The sequence below is a fragment of the Chlamydotis macqueenii genome, chromosome 4 (genome assembly GCF_036417535.1).
Source record: "Chlamydotis macqueenii isolate bChlMac1 chromosome 4, bChlMac1.mat, whole genome shotgun sequence".
Lineage (NCBI taxonomy): Eukaryota > Metazoa > Chordata > Aves > Otidiformes > Otididae > Chlamydotis > Chlamydotis macqueenii.
Window position 1 is genome coordinate 10,596,648 of NC_141559.1, and position 15,533 is coordinate 10,612,180.

Sequence of the window (15,533 nt, forward strand, 5' to 3'; positions counted from 1 at the left end):
CCTATAGTTACATTGCAAAATCAATGTATACAACTATTATTTGGCTTTTCTATCTTTGCTTGCAATACGAACCGCATTCCTGAAGCTATTTATTTTTACACTTTGGTAATGCTGTAAAGGCTATTTCTTCCTTCCTAATTGTGCTTCTGTTCCTTTCTGCGCTGAGCAAAATATGGCAAAGAGTCAAAAGCATATATCCTTTCTTTCCAGCAAATGGAACATTATAAACCAGTTTCCTGGTCACCTTTGGATTCTTAGAAACTACAGAGCAGTGGAAACTGGGGGACACAAGTGCACCCCAGATCCCTACTGCCCAACATTACAGCAGCACGGGAGAGCGGCAGACAACTTCCTAAGACATTCTTCCAGAAGAGGCTTTCCTAGTTAAAGCCAATAGTAGGCCACAACCAATAAGAGCGGTAAGTTTTTCCAAAATATTCCCACTCTGCTATTAACCCTGCCTTTTACAGGAAGCAACAATCCCCCTGCACCAAGCTTCCCCCAATTGCAGGGAAATCTATGGGAACCACTGAAAGCCAGCAAACTCTCGAACGCTTTTCAAAGCTCAGAAAATCCAAGCCTTCCTACAAGATTTCTGTCATCTTCCCACTCTACCCTAAATCACATTTCCATGACTCATTCTCCCATTTTACACTTCCCACAACCTGAGTCCTTCCTGTCTTGTCTTCCTTTTCCCTCCTTTTCCTGCAAATCTCTTCACTGTCATGCTCAGCTCACACAGAGCTATCACAGTGCCTGTGTTATATTTTATAAATTGATTACATTTTAAGTCAGCTCTCTGCCTCTGGAGACAGATGCTCCTCTCGTGACCGCACAGCAGAGCAGATTACCACACAACAGCACGCTGCATCGCTGCTTTTATTTGTAACAAGCACAGTTCCCGTTTTCGGGGGGGTATTACATGGCTATCTGGCAATTCAGCTGCTGCCTCCCACAGCTGCAGGATTTTGTGGGACCACCCCTTTGGAGCGGCAGCCGCTGCAGCTCGCAGCTCTCTGGGAGCACCAAACGCAGCAGGGGTGCAGAGCGGCTGTGCTGGGGTAAGGATGCTCTCCCTCCCGGCGGCAGTGGGGCCCGGCACTGGTACTTGGTAGCCCAGAGGAACAGCCACCGAGGCCATCCAGCTGCTCTGCTGAGCTCTGCCGTGGCGGAGTGACCCTGTCAGTCACGGGGATAACGTTTTGCTGCCTTGAGTGGACGTGTCGGTCAGCCTCTCCCTAGAGCTTGGAAGTTCCTCGAATTAAAAGACGTTGCCTCTCGCTAGAGGCAGGATCGGTTCCATCTTGGCCGTTGCTCCTGCTGAACTCGATCGCAGCTGCATTCCCCTCTCCCCCCACATGCACATCTTGCAGTACTGTCATTTCTTTCCAAGCTCAACATCAAGGTTCGTGTAATTACATAGGAGCATATGTATACGATTGCATATGCATACGTTACTTCAAAAAGATTTTGCATAGTAAAGCCTGCAAAATGAGAGAACACTGGTATTAAAGGAAGCAGGTGTGATTCAGCAGCTTGTGGTGGGCATGTTGGGGCTTTAAGCGACTTCGTCCAGTGGAAGCTGTCCCTGCCCACGGCAGGGTGGTTGGAACTGGATGATCTTTAAGGTCCCTTCCAACCCAAGCCATTCTACGATTCTATGCCAGGAGACAGGCCCATGTGGCTACAGAATTATTCAGTGCATATCGTGCCAATTCTCCACTTCCTATAAAATTATAATCACCTCTGGAGCTCTCCTCACTCTATCCAAGTGATCTAGATCTCACTATATCGCAAGTATCCATCCATTCATGCCAAAATACATTCAGCCATACTCTTACAGCCTTTCTTAAAACAGAGGAACTGGGGCACACGTTACCTATGTTAACACACAACAGCATTTGGCATTCAACATATTTGACTACAAGACCTCTCTTTCCCTTCCTCACGCGTTGCACACCCTAACAGAAGCCAAAGTCCTGCAGCTACTAACCCACCCTGATTCAACATCAGCAGCACTGCTTGTTGTGTACACCAATGAAACAGCAGCAGCTTTCTTGGAAAAGATCTCGTCTCAGAATAAAAACCTGGTACCGTTTGAGTCCCTCGTTCCGATGAACAAACCGCAGGACTGATAGGCAGTGGAGAGGAGTCTTTTAGCAACAGATCCCCACAATGGACAGGCTCATTGGAAGCGACAGCACGATTAACTTTCAAATCAAACATTCCTCAGGTCTGATTATGCAACTTGCATACTGTCTTGATAATTTTTCCAAAGTTTTGCTGAGCGAGGCGTATCATCCCTGTCCCCCATAGCTTCAAGATCCTGCTGATCAGAGTGACCTTGCAGCTACATGAGGAGGTGGCTGCTGGGCCGGCACAGCCTCCAGAGATGCCCAGTTTAGCACCGACTTCTGTGGAGAGAGACAATCTTTTGGTTTGATTTCTTAATTGAAAAACTGTGATTGTAGCAACAGCAAGCCCCAGCCTGCATAATGAACAGAGCCTGGACCACTGAGATCTATAGCACAGACTACTCCTACTTCACCTAATTAAGAGCTAGCAGTTGTGAGCTTTTCCATATGCATATGTAAAGCCTGCTGATAAAAGGGAAAGGGGAACTCTGACAGCTTCTGTTGTTGTTGTTGGTAGGCTGCAGGAACTTAGGAAGCTGCTGAAAAGTCTGGTAGGATATTTAGCTTTGTGGTTACAGTCTGATTGCCGTTTCTTTTAAGTCTAAATGCTTTTTTAATTCTAAAAGCTTTTTTAAATTTTTCTCTCCTACCATTTGTTTTGCTGCACTTACACTTTTAGTAATTTCTCTATACTTTAGTACTTGTCACCTCCTTTTTCTGCCATTCTATGTGTTGTCCTGTAGGCATACTTTACTTTTTCTGCTTTCTCCTGCTTCCCTACCATCAGCGAGAGAAGCAAGTGTACGGATGATAAGTGGACGCATGCTTTGGATCTATATCCAGCTCTACAGAGGAACCTGCAAAACCCTGGAAAAAGAATTATTCTGAGAAAAATGGTGTTCATCCTCCACAGCAATTGTGTGGAACACAGGAACTTGCACAGTTTCTGTCATGCCGTCCAGCCACTAAGCAGGAGTTGTGAGAGGAGATGTCTAGCACAGATTTTTCACGGACCAACTTACAAATTTCTGAGAGCGTGTAAGCTGAGGCTTTTCAAGGACTTACCACTTTGGTGTATCTTCCTGAGAATGGCAAAAAGCACTCTTGAGACCTCCATCTGCTAAAGTCACTCTTACAAAATGTGGAGGTGGTGAAATTTCTGAATTGAATCTTGCAATATTTTTAGCATAGACAATTTTTTTTTCCTCGATTATCTCATAAATGACTACACTGGTTTCCAATGGAAACTCCCTCAACACTCAAATTGAGGTGGGTAATGCTATGGAAAAGCTGACACTAGCCAGATGCAATGCGAGGAGAAAAAGCATCGAGTATAGGGTCTTATCGTGTGAAGACTCAAATAGAAAAATGCAGTCTTAACTATTGGCAGTGAAAGTAGCTCCACCTAGAATAGTTACTAAAAAATACAGATGTGTGCTCTCTTCCCAAGTGACTATATAATTGTAACATCATTTTTCCCGTCTTTCTCCTTTCCCTTCCTCGTTGGTGCTATTGTTATCTGTTGTGTAGCTGGCATGACAACTCAGATGACAGAATTATGCTGGAGATTGTGTATCTATGGAACACTGAGGCCCAAGAATGCAAATTCTTCTGGGCAAACAATACAGGGGTGTTTTTTTTAATTTATTCTGCCAAGCACTACACATAGAATATTATAAGGGGAAGAATAAAAGTTTCATATTTTTAACTACTGCTTTTCAAGCTGAACCTCAAACCAAGCTATGCTTTAGTTCAAGGCTTGACCTTGCTGTTGAAAAGAAAATCAACAGAGTAATTTTCTTTATCTTGAGTAACTACATCTACCTATGGCTTTGAGTGTATAATAAGAAGCTTAACAGTGTCTCAAGCAACTGGAGTTTTCCACTGCAGTTTTGTCCTCATTTGCTCTAGTAATCATTCAAGCTTAGTAGCATTTCTTAAATTCAGATACAGGTCAACTGCCTTTTGATGAAGTTCAAAGAAATGGGTGCAGTTGATTGAGCCATATAATAAAAAAAGAAATTTATACAGAAAATAGTGGCTTGATGATGCCTGTCTTGATAAATGTGATAATATTTTGCCTCTCAGCTGATGTAATATCAGGTTTCTATCTGTGGAGTAAACTATCTTTCTGAAAATCCTAGCTACATGGTAAGTAATCTGCCTTAGTAAAGAGTATTTTGTCAAGAAGTATCTTCTGTGAGGTAGGTTAGATGCAGATGTCATCTCTCTTCTCCAAGTAAACAGGTGAATTAAAAGGAATATGTAACTTTGACTGATCACCTTGTGTAAAGTAATTTCTGTTGGTTTATCTGCAGTGCCATAATAAGCGTTAAGTTCAAAATTGGCAGATTTGCCACTAATTAATAGAGTGAAAATAACGGGACATGAGGCAAGCTTATAGGAATCGTGCCCAATGTATGTCGGTTAGTGCCGAGCTGTGCGTACGGAAGTGGGTGTTTTGAAGTGACCAGGACGTTGGGTGCTCCACTATGGACCCTGTAAAGAGGCCTGGTTGCTAGAAAAATCTGTTGAGAGCTTAACTGGGGAAACATAGCGTTTTCTTATATTTATCTCAACACAGCCATGAATCAGCTAAATACACAAGTCATTAAAACAGGCTGGGATTTAATTTTTTTTTCCCATAAACATTATGATAGGCTTTGAATGCTGGAGAAAGTGGAATAATAGCAATGGATGCACTGTTTCACACTCAGCAGCCTCCTGCTGTTTGAGTGGTCTCCCTGAAATCTGTACGAATGTTTTGGGGCAAAGAAAAGGAGGCGGAAGCTGGCCTTAAGAAACCTCTGTGGGACGCAGCCACCGTAATTCTGTTCTGGACTGTGGTGCATTCACTGCAATTCTTAGTCAGAAAAAATCCCAGCAGCTTCTTGAGAGGCTCCATCATATCTGATCACTGCTGCAGTACAGAGCATGTAACGAAGTAACACTTTATTGTCATTTATTAAAACAGCTGTCTAAGGCCATAAATACAAGAAGTTGTTTTTATCACCAGGAGTCCTCCCATAAGCATGAGGATGATGATTAACATCGTATCTCCAGTTCTGCTTACATTTGCAACCTCGCAGCAGATGCTCGGCTCCAGTGTTGTTTAAAAGCCAGCAGAAAATGTCTTGATCACTGGTGACCTCTGCAAGAACTTTGGTGGCTGCTACATCGATCTGACCCAAGGAGCGCTCCTCGGGCAAACGCGAAGGCAGGCTTTTTTTATTGATTAGCCAAATGGTCTAGCCGCCTTGTTTTGTCTCTTCATTGGCAATTAAGAGAGAAATCCATTGAGGGAGTGGTGGCAGTGAACCTTTCCCTCTGACACAAATAACCTTAATCAGGCCTCTTAGTTAATTTCTGAAATTGTTCTGTATCGACCCCTCTTTGAAGCAGGATTTTCATCCTACGGCCCTATCAGTAAAACATACACATCTTCCTGTTAGCAAAGCAGGCTTTTTCGACTAGTGACATCTTTTACTTCTTATTTACAATCCTAATCACATCATTGATTCCAGTAATCTTTTCTGCACTAAGAGCTGTTATTAATTCTCTCAAAGGAGAACCTGGGTGGGTTTTGTTGTTTTTTTTTTTTAAGCCTAGATAATTAAAATTAAAACAAGTAATGACAATCTAAGAGATTTGCTGGGGGGAGGGAGGATGGAACAATTCTCAATGTGTTTTTAAGATCCAGACAGTAAAGAGACCACAGTGTTCCTCAGCCCAAAACCAAGACTGATGCCTCAAATAGAACCAGAAGATCATTTTGGTGACTCAACTAAACAATGGGGATTAGCTTTCTATGATTGTCTAGGAAAGTGATAGTTTAATCAAAAAAAAGTAGCACTTACTTACTTGTGTGGCTCTGTTTGTGTCTGAACTACGGAAATACTTCCCTTGGGTAATGAGATATGAAGAATTTCCTGACCTCTTCCCCAATAATCACTGATTTAACCCTGCTAAACGAATGCATTAATCCTTTACCTCCACCTTCCCCATCTCTGTTTTATACTGTTTCATGAAAGGCCAGGACTTGTTTGTCCTTCTTAATTTCAAGTGATATTTCAGACCAGGAACCACTGAAATAATTTGGAATATTCATAGCTTATGTCACTATGACTTCATCGCTGCGCTGTGATGAAGGGCAAAAAGAACTCAGCTGCGGGCAAGGGGAAGCCCTGGCCGTGAGGCACTAATGCAGGCCGGATCTGGGGCTCAGCCCCCTCCCTACCTGACAGCTCTTCTTCCCCTGACGCACACGCACTCAGTTGTTCGTGTCGATTCACTCTCCCAGCACGTGTGAGTTAAATGCCAAAGTTTTTTTTTATCTTTAAGCAAATCTGTGAGATTTGGTACATGAAAATGCTACGGAAGTTCTGGCTGAGCCAGAGTATTATTTATCACATGCTGTCCTTGACAGAAAATGCCCTTTTGTACTTGGGGTGCCAAAAAGGCACATAAGGATTTTGGCAGGGAGGAAAGGTTTGACTTACCCAGGTGCTGTCCCTGTCAGCACGGCGGATCTACAAACCTGATGTCATCTATTTACATTTCTAAATCGCAGCGTGGAGCGAAATGCAGCGCTACGAAAGATTAGTCTCCATTCGGCCAAGCAACCGCCAAATTAAATGATGACGGACAGAAAAAAATAAAAGCCATGATGTCAGGGGCCTGATGATAGCCCTGTGCTTTAGCAAGAGGTAAATACATAAACCTCAGCCGGTGCCTAGAGAAGATACGCGTCCGGTTTAAAGACAGCCCTTGGACTTTTTATTTAATCAATACCCCCTATCGAAGAGAGCAGCGCACAGCATTAGAGCTAAAACAGTGTTATTAGAAAATGATATACTGCACATTAGGATGTATAATTCATGTCGCCTTCATTTGCTCAGACCGTCGTCAAAATCCATAAATCATTTTCTTGTTCACGTATCGCCTAAGTGCAATTTGTCATCTCGCATTAGAGGGCTGCCTCAGATCGTTGTCTATCAGGATCTCCGGCGCTTTCCACTCCCCGCCCGGGGTTCAACACAACGCGGAGCCGGCGGGGTGGGGGGGCCGCCGCGCCCTGACACAAAATGGAGACCCGGCCGCGCTCTGAAACGCGGGGTGGGACGGGGGAGTCGCGGCGCTGCCCGCTTTCCTCGACGGCAAAGGACCCCGGCTTTCCTCGGCGGCGGGAGCCGGGCTGCTCCCGGTCCCCTTAGACCCCGGGAAGCGGCCGTTTCCCCGACGGCAGGCCGGCACCGCGGCCCCCGAGTGCGGAGGTGTGCGGGAGCCCGGCTGGCCGGGCGCGGAGCTGGCGGTGGCAGCGAAGGGAACGCAGCGAGCTCCCACCCGCGCCCAGCAGGCACCGGCAGCCGGGCTTTTTCTGACGAAATCCGGTTTATTTGGAAAACACCCACCGGAATCGACCCGCCGGCTCTGCGATGGTGGCTGGGAGGTGGGCGGGGGGGATGCTGAGGAGGACACGATGTTATTTGGGGTGGCGTTTCCCTGCCGCACCGGCGGCTGCCCAGCACGCACGCACGATCGCTGCTCTCCCGCCTCTCCCCCGTCCGCCCCTACACCGGGCTTCAAAGCGGCCGCGCGGTAACGGCAGAGAGCTGCGGACAGCGACGGGGTCCCCCCCGGAGGAGAGGGGCGGCGCGGGCGAGCGGAGGCAGGCGGAGGGGTCTCAGGGCCGTGGCGGGGACGGAAGCTCCGCTCCCCCCGCCGCCGAGCGGAGGCGGTGCCGCCGCCGGGGCGCAGTGCGGCGCTGCCGCCGCTGGGGGGCGCCCGCCGCCCGCGATTGCGGCCTCTGGCGCGGGCGCGGTGCGGGGGGGCCCTGGCAGCACCGGGCGCGGAGCTGAGATCGGTTTGGCTGCGGCGGCCTGAGCTCGGCCGCGCCCCCCCCGCTCCCCTCCCGCCTGAGCTAACCGCCGGCGGGGGGGCCGGTATCCCCGCCCGGGGGCGGGGGGAAGCGCGCAGAAAGGGGAAGGCAGGAGTTCGGGACGGCGGGGTGCGGCGTTAGCGCAAGGGAAAAGGCACCCGAGCGTGGAAATGCACGGAGGGGAGCCGCTGCTCACCGGCGGGTCAAAAGTGGGGTCAGAGCAGAAGCCGCTCGTACCCGCTTTGTGTTGCTTTTTAGAAACAATAAAATAACATTTTGAAAAAAAAAAAAAACAAACATCCTTTTTACTCTATCCTTTCGTCATTTGGTGAAGTTAGGGACGTGGATCTTCAGCTGTAAGAGGCCCGCGGGCAGTACGGGACGCGGGCTCAGACCCGCCAGCGCCCGCCCCGAAATTGGCTCAGCGCCGGCGGAGCCGCACAGCCCCCGCGCATCGATGGCAGCCGCGTTGGCCGAGCACCCGCCCCGCTACAGGCGCCGTCAGGGGAATCGCCTTGGTTTGGCAGATTTGGGAGAGGGGAAGAAGCCGCCCCGTTCGCCGTGTGAGGCAGGAGAGGGTGCCCGGGCTGGGGTTACCGAAACCTGCGGGAAACCCGGAGCTCGGCGAGGCTCCTTCCCCGACGGCCGCCGGTAACGGTAGTGGAAATTCCAAAAGTGTGAATGGGGAGAAAAACGGGCGCAGGCGGGCGATACTTTAAATTGGCTGGAGCTGGAAACACTGTGCCGGCGATGGAAAGTTGCACTTTCTCCATCGTCAAACAAACTAATTAGCCACGGCAGCCCATGGGGAGGGGGGAGGAAGGAATAATAATCTCAAGTTTCCCTTTGTTTATGGTTTTTCCAAAAACGCTACTGCGCCCGGCCTCGGGTAGGAAAGTTGGTAGCTGGTGGAAACTCCCTCTCCAAGGAGAAGGCTGTTTACTGTCACCCGTGGGTGCGCGCTGCTGACAGGCGGTGACCTCCCTGGGGCGGGGGATTGGGTGGGGCCGGGAGGGGGTTAGGCGGGGATTGGGGAGGGGGCTAGGCGGGGATTGGGGAGGGGGCTAGGCTCCCCCTGCCTGCCTGCCTGCCTGCCTGCCTGCCTGCCTGCCTGCCTGCCTGCCTGCCTGCCTGCCTGCCTGCCTGCCTGCCTGCCTGCCTGCCTGCCTGCCTGCCTGCCTGCCTGCCTGCCTGCCTGCCTGCCCGCCGCTCGCACCCGCTCGCCCGTCTGTGACGCAGCCATACTTGACGCGCGCCGCGGCCAATGGGGTGCCGCCCCCGGGGGCGTTGCTGCCGGCCCATTGGTTGGCAGGAGCCGAGCGCTGCGCAAAAACAGAAAAGCCGAGCGCTGCCGGCTCAGAAACTGCCGGCAGAGATCAGAGGAGCCGGAGCCGGGGCTGGAGCCGGGACGGGAGAGGAGGCGAGCGGCAGCAGCAGCGAGCAGAGACAGAGAGAGGGGCTAGGCGCAAAAGCAGCAAGAAGGGAGCAAAAAAAACAACCCCAAACTGATCAGCGTATCCATAAAAAGCAGAGTGGTGATGATGATGAACGTAATAATAGCAATAAAAGAAGAAAATGAAAGACTATTAATAGAAGAGAAGAAAATCTAAAATCTTTAAGTAAAAAAGAGGAAATCCCAGAGAAATCAGGGAATGAAACTTTTGCGTAGCAAAGCTGTTCTCTGCCTTTTTTTGATATGAAATCTTTTTGCGGGTTGTAATTTTTTTTTTTTTTCATTTCGCGGTTTCTGCCTGCTTTTTTTTTCTTGCAACGAGGGCATGTCCACCGGCTCTACCAGCAGCATCTACCCCTCCAGCTCCCACCAGGAAGACAAACCGAGGACAATCTTGAAATATAAAAATTTCCTCCTTGGGATTTGCTGCTGCTGCTGCCGCCGCTGCCTCCGCCACCACTGCTGCTGCCGCGGTGCAGCGCCAAGACTCTCGGAATAAATAAAAGCGGGCTACTGTGTATCTCTAGCTACATCCAGCTAATAGCTATTATTAGTTGGCGATTTATTTCGAAGATCACAGATGAAGTGGGGACGCCTGCCTTCTTCGTTGGGTCAGCGTGTGAAATAATAATACTCGTAACAGAAAGGAGGGAGATGGGGGAGAAAAAAATCCTAACATGAATCAGAAAAAATAATATCTAGCACCCCCCCCCCTTAAATCAACCTCTTTCCCCCTCCCCTCCCTTTCCTTCCCCCTCCCCCGATCCCTCTCTCTATCCAGACGCTCGCAGGCGCGGACACACATACACACACACGCACAGACAGATAGACACGCACAGGCACACACGCACACTGTACTCTGTATTTTCGGAGGTGGTGGTGGTGGTGGCTTTTGGAAGAGGTGGTGTTGGGGAGGAGGGGGGATCTCTTTCCCCGGTTGGAGATGATTGTGCTATTCCTCTTCGCCTTGCTCTGGATGGTGGAGGGGGCCCTGTGCCAGCTCCGTTACACGGTGCAGGAAGAGCAGGAGCATGGCACGTTCGTGGGGAATATCGCCGAGGACCTGGGCTTGGACATTACAAAACTTTCGGCTCGCCGCTTCCAGACGGCGCCCAACTCCCGCAGCCCTTACCTGGAGCTCAACCTGGAGACCGGGGTGCTCTACGTGAACGAGAAGATCGACCGGGAGCAGATCTGCAAGCAGAGCCCCACCTGCCTGCTGCACCTGGAGGTCTTCCTGGAGAACCCCCTGGAGCTCTTCCAGGTGGAGATCGAGGTGCTGGACATCAACGACAACCCCCCCTCCTTCCCGGAGCCCGACCTGACGGTGGAGATTTCGGAGAGCGCCACGCCGGGCACCCGCTTCCCCCTGGAGAGCGCCTTCGACCCCGACGTGGGCACCAACTCGCTGCGCACCTACGAGATCACCCCCAACAGCTACTTCTCCCTCGACGTGCAGACTCAGGGGGACGGCAACCGCTTCGCCGAGCTGGTGCTGGACAAGCCGCTGGACCGGGAGCAGCAAGCGGTGCACCGCTACGTGCTGACGGCGGTGGACGGCGGGCAGCCCCAGCACCGCACCGGCACCGCCCTGCTCACAGTCCGGGTGCTGGATTCCAACGACAACGTCCCCGCCTTCGAGCAGCCCGTCTACACCGTGTCGCTGCCGGAGAACTCGCCACCGGGCACCCTGGTGCTGCAGCTCAACGCCAGCGACCCCGATGAGGGCCAGAACGGCGAGGTGATCTACTCCTTCAGCAGCCACATCTCTGCCCGCGCCCGGGAGCTCTTCGGCATCGCGCCGCGCACCGGGCGGCTGGAGGTGAGCGGCGAGCTGGACTACGAGGAGAGCAGCGTCTATCAGGTGTACGTGCAAGCCAAGGACCTGGGGCCCAACGCCGTGCCGGCTCACTGCAAGGTGCTGGTGCGGGTGCTGGACGCCAACGACAACGCCCCCGAGATCAGTTTCTCTACTGTCAAGGAGGCGGTGAGCGAGGCGGCGGCGCCGGGCACGGTGGTGGCCCTCTTCAGCGTCTCGGACCGAGACTCGGAGGAGAACGGGCAGGTGCAGTGCGAGCTGCTGCAGGGCGACGCGCCCTTCCGCCTGAAGAGCTCCTTCAAGAACTACTACACCATCGTCACCGAGGGGCCGCTGGACCGCGAGCAGCCGGGCGGCGACGCCTACACCCTCACCGTGGTGGCCCGGGACCGCGGCCAGCCGCCGCTCAGCACCAGCAAGTCCATCCAGGTGCGGGTGAGCGACGTGAACGACAACGCGCCGCGCTTCAGCCAGCCCGTCTACCAGGTCTACGTGAGCGAGAACAACGTCCCCGGCGCCTACATCTACGCCGTCAGCGCCACCGACCGGGACCAGGGCGCCAACGCCCAGCTCGCCTATTCCATCCTGGAGAGCCAGATCCAGGGCATGTCCGTCTTCACCTACGTCTCCATCAACTCGGAGAACGGCTTCCTCTACGCCCTGCGCTCCTTCGACTACGAGCAGCTCAAGGAGTTCAGCTTCCAGGTGGAGGCCCGCGACGCCGGCGAGGAGCCGCAGCCGCTGGCCGGCAACGCCACCGTCAACATCATCGTGGTGGACCAGAACGACAACGCCCCCGCCATCGTCAGCCCCCTGCCCGGCCGCAACGGCACCCCGGCGCGGGAGGCCCTGCCCCGCGGCGCCGAGCCGGGCTACTTGGTCAGCCGGGTGGCGGCGGTGGACGCCGACGACGGGGAGAACGCCCGCCTCACCTACAGCATCGTGCGGGGCAACGAGGCCAGCCTCTTCCGCATGGACTGGCGCACCGGGGAGCTGCGGACGGCCCGTCGGGTGCCGGCCAAGCGCGACCCGCAGCGCCCCTACGAGCTGGTCATCGAGGTGCGCGACCACGGGCAGCCGCCGCTCTCCTCCACCGCCGCCATCCAGGTGGTGCTGGTGGACGGGGCGGCCGAGCGGCCCGGTGGCGGCGGCGGCCTGGGCGCGGGGGCGGGCGCGGCGGGGGGCGGCGGCGGCGGCTCCGGTGAGCATCGGCCCAGCCGCTCCGGGGGGGACGCCTCGCTCGACCTCACCCTCATCCTCATCATCGCCCTGGGCTCCGTCTCCTTCATCTTCCTGCTGGCCATGATCGTCCTGGCCGTGCGCTGCCAGAAGGAGAAGAAGCTCAACATCTACACCTGCCTGGCCAGCGACTGCTGCCTGGGCTGCTGCTGCTGCTGCCCCTGCTGCAGCCGTCAGGCTCGGGCCCGCAAGAAGAAGCTCAGCAAGTCGGACATCATGCTGGTGCAGAGCTCCAACGTGCCCAGCAACCCGGCGCAGGTGCCGGTGGAGGAGTCGGGCACCTTCGGCTCTCACCACCACAACCAGAACTACTGCTACCAGGTCTGCCTCACCCCCGAGTCCGCCAAGACCGACCTGATGTTCCTCAAGCCCTGCAGCCCCTCTCGCAGCACCGACGCCGAGCACAACCCCTGCGGGGCCATCGTTACCGGCTACGCCGACCAGCAGCCCGACATCATCTCCAACGGTAGCATCTTGTCCAGTGAGGTAAGGCCCCGCGGGACCGCCATTTCCCGCCCTCGCCCCCCCCTCCCCAGTCCCGCTCGCGCCGGGCCGTTGGGCGACCGTTAGCGGTGCCCCGGCCGCTAACGAAGCTCCTGCCTCTCCTCTCCCGGAGGGGAAGGCACTCCCCCCCTCCCCCCACCCCGTTCCTTCTTCTCCCTTTATAATTAATTTTGCCGAGTCGCTGACAGCGATGAAGTGACGCGAGGGGTAATCACGGGGTGGGGGGTGTTTCAAAAGCAACGTTTCGCCACTCTTCTTTTTTTTTTTTTTTTTTTTCTTCCTGAAACCTTTGCGTGTGCCAGTGAGGCGTTGGGGGAACCCCCCTCTGGGACCGTGACAGTCTCTACAGTTAGCAGGAACTTTAATTAATTTGTGAATTAGGCTTTATTAATTGACTTCTCTTTACTCTGCCTGAACAGCTCTTTATAAACCCAAAGCTGAGTGTGCGAAGGGAAGCATCAAGAGTTTCTGTGAAATGATACGCAGAGGCTTAACGTCCCCTCCTGTTAAACATGTCGCCTGTGTTGTGTTACCTAGTGTGTAGAGAATTTCTATCAAAGCATACGTCGTGCCATCATACTCCCCCGTTAGTCATGTTCTACTGGGTCAGCTCAGACACGCTCCCAGTACCTCCCTGCCTGTGCACCAGTGCAAACAACACACGCTCTCTTAACATGGATACTGAAACCTGTCTGGCAAAGCTGGTTTGAATAGCGTTTTCTGAAGCATTTAAGTTTTGCAGTAGAAATTCTAATATTGGCTTGGAAGATTGACCTTTCCTCAAAATGTCTATAAAACCCGGTCTTCTGCTGCCTTTTTAAGGACTCGAGTGTATCTCAATGTATTTTCATCCTTAGGGTGCAGTAACTGTACTGTCTGCCTCTGTTTTTATACACTGTAATGAAAAACAGGCTGAAAACTAGATTACAATAAGGTTTTGGTGTTTCTTTTTTTTTTTTTTCTCGGACTAAGTAGTACACAACTCTGGAAATAGTTTTGTTGATTTTTGTGGGAGTCCTTGTGGTGCTCGACAGCATGTGCTGTGAGAAAACGTGTCAGAATCTCATCCCAAAAAGCTCAGGAAAAAAGCCCTTGTGCCTTCCCACTGTGTGAATAAGAGCTGGGTTCTTTCCCTTTACATCCTAGAAACAGATTGTGCAGGCCTACTTGCAGCTGAACATTACCATTTATAGCAAATATGGTGAGCTGCTTTGGTGTATTTTCTGATGCTGGTTACAGAAATATCGAGAGTTGAAATATTTCCCGATATTTTCTTTTTCCTAGACAAAACATCAGCGTGCTGAGCTCAGTTACCTAGTTGACAGACCCCGGCGAGTAAACAGGTATGGGCTCCTTAGCCTTGTTTTCCTAACGTGTGCTTTAGCAAGTCTGAGTGGGGGGCAGGCATGTGTTCGCCGCAGATATAAAATAGTAGTAAAATCATGGGAAACTGAATGCATGTAGACCTATTAAATGAAACACTGTTGACTGAATGAGTTTGAATTTCAGCTTTTCTGAACTGGTTTCAAAACCAACTGAAAAGAGAAGAAAAATCTCATTTTGTCTTAGTCTAAAACATGCTTTAAAGACTTTAAAATGCTTCTGTAAGGTCTTCCAGAAGACATTGGTCCCTTCTGAGTTAAAATTTAGCTATCCAGCTTAAGTAAATTGCTACCAAATTATTTATACCGGTTACATGAAAACCAGGCGGGGCAGTAATGCTTACTGTCCGTTTCAGCTAGGCTGCCAAGGTCTGAAAATGCCAGTTTTGTTGATGGTGGACAGGAGCACCTTTGCAGAAGCAGTGCAGCAGGCAGGAGTGTGGGAATGCAGCACCGTGTTTGGCCATGTGATGGCAGAAGAATGTTTTATGAGTTCATCTTTCATGTTTATTCTAATGTAAAGATGTTTCTGTGTCTAGTTCTGCATTCCAGGAAGCAGACATAGTAAGCTCTAAGGACAGTGGCCATGGAGACAGTGAGCAAGGAGACAGTGATCATGATGCCACTAATCGAGGTCAATCCTCTGGTAAGTCTGATAAGAAAATGGAAATAGTAGATCTTTAAGTAGGGAGACTAGAAAGAACAGTTACTTACAGGAATATAATACAAGACCGGCATAAATAGCGTAAGCATATTGTATAGGAGGGTGGGTTTAAGTCAGCTTGCTACTACAGTTACCTGGGCAAGGAGACAATTTTCAGCCCCTTTCATTCACGGGGCAGAGGTTTTTTTTATTTGTTTGGATGGTGAGGGGGTTGGTATGTTATTCTGCATCGTTTCGTGTAGCAAAACTTCCTCCACATTAACACAAAGTTGTTGGTACATTTTATAGCATGCCTTTATATATATATATATTTTTTTTTTTTCCCAACAGCAGATTTGCAGAGTTTCAAAGCATTAGGCAATTTTGTTTAGTAGGCACTTGAGCTGGCATGGCAGTGTGAAGTGCAGGGGGAGTTCCCAAGGGAAAGAATGAACCCCGTGCTTGAATGGCAGCCAGACT

General features: G+C 51.5%; 1 protein-coding gene across 9 annotated transcripts in view; it reads left to right on the forward strand.

Annotated features, from left to right (window-relative positions):
* The first annotated feature begins 9,276 nt into the window (after positions 1 to 9,276).
* PCDH10 (protocadherin 10) overlaps positions 9,277 to 15,533 on the forward strand; it is a 33,893-nt gene continuing 27,636 nt past the window's right edge. For all 9 annotated transcript variants that reach the window (XR_015258536.1, XR_015258537.1, XR_015258538.1 and 6 more), the window contains exons 1-3: positions 9,277 to 13,010; positions 14,313 to 14,371; positions 14,950 to 15,056. Coding sequence is in view for 5 of the 9 variants with exons in the window: in XM_086747567.1 (XP_086603693.1) it covers positions 10,410 to 13,010; positions 14,313 to 14,371; positions 14,950 to 15,056 (2,767 nt within the window). In the remaining 4 variants the exon portion in view is untranslated. The remainder of the gene's footprint in view (positions 13,011 to 14,312; positions 14,372 to 14,949; positions 15,057 to 15,533) is intronic.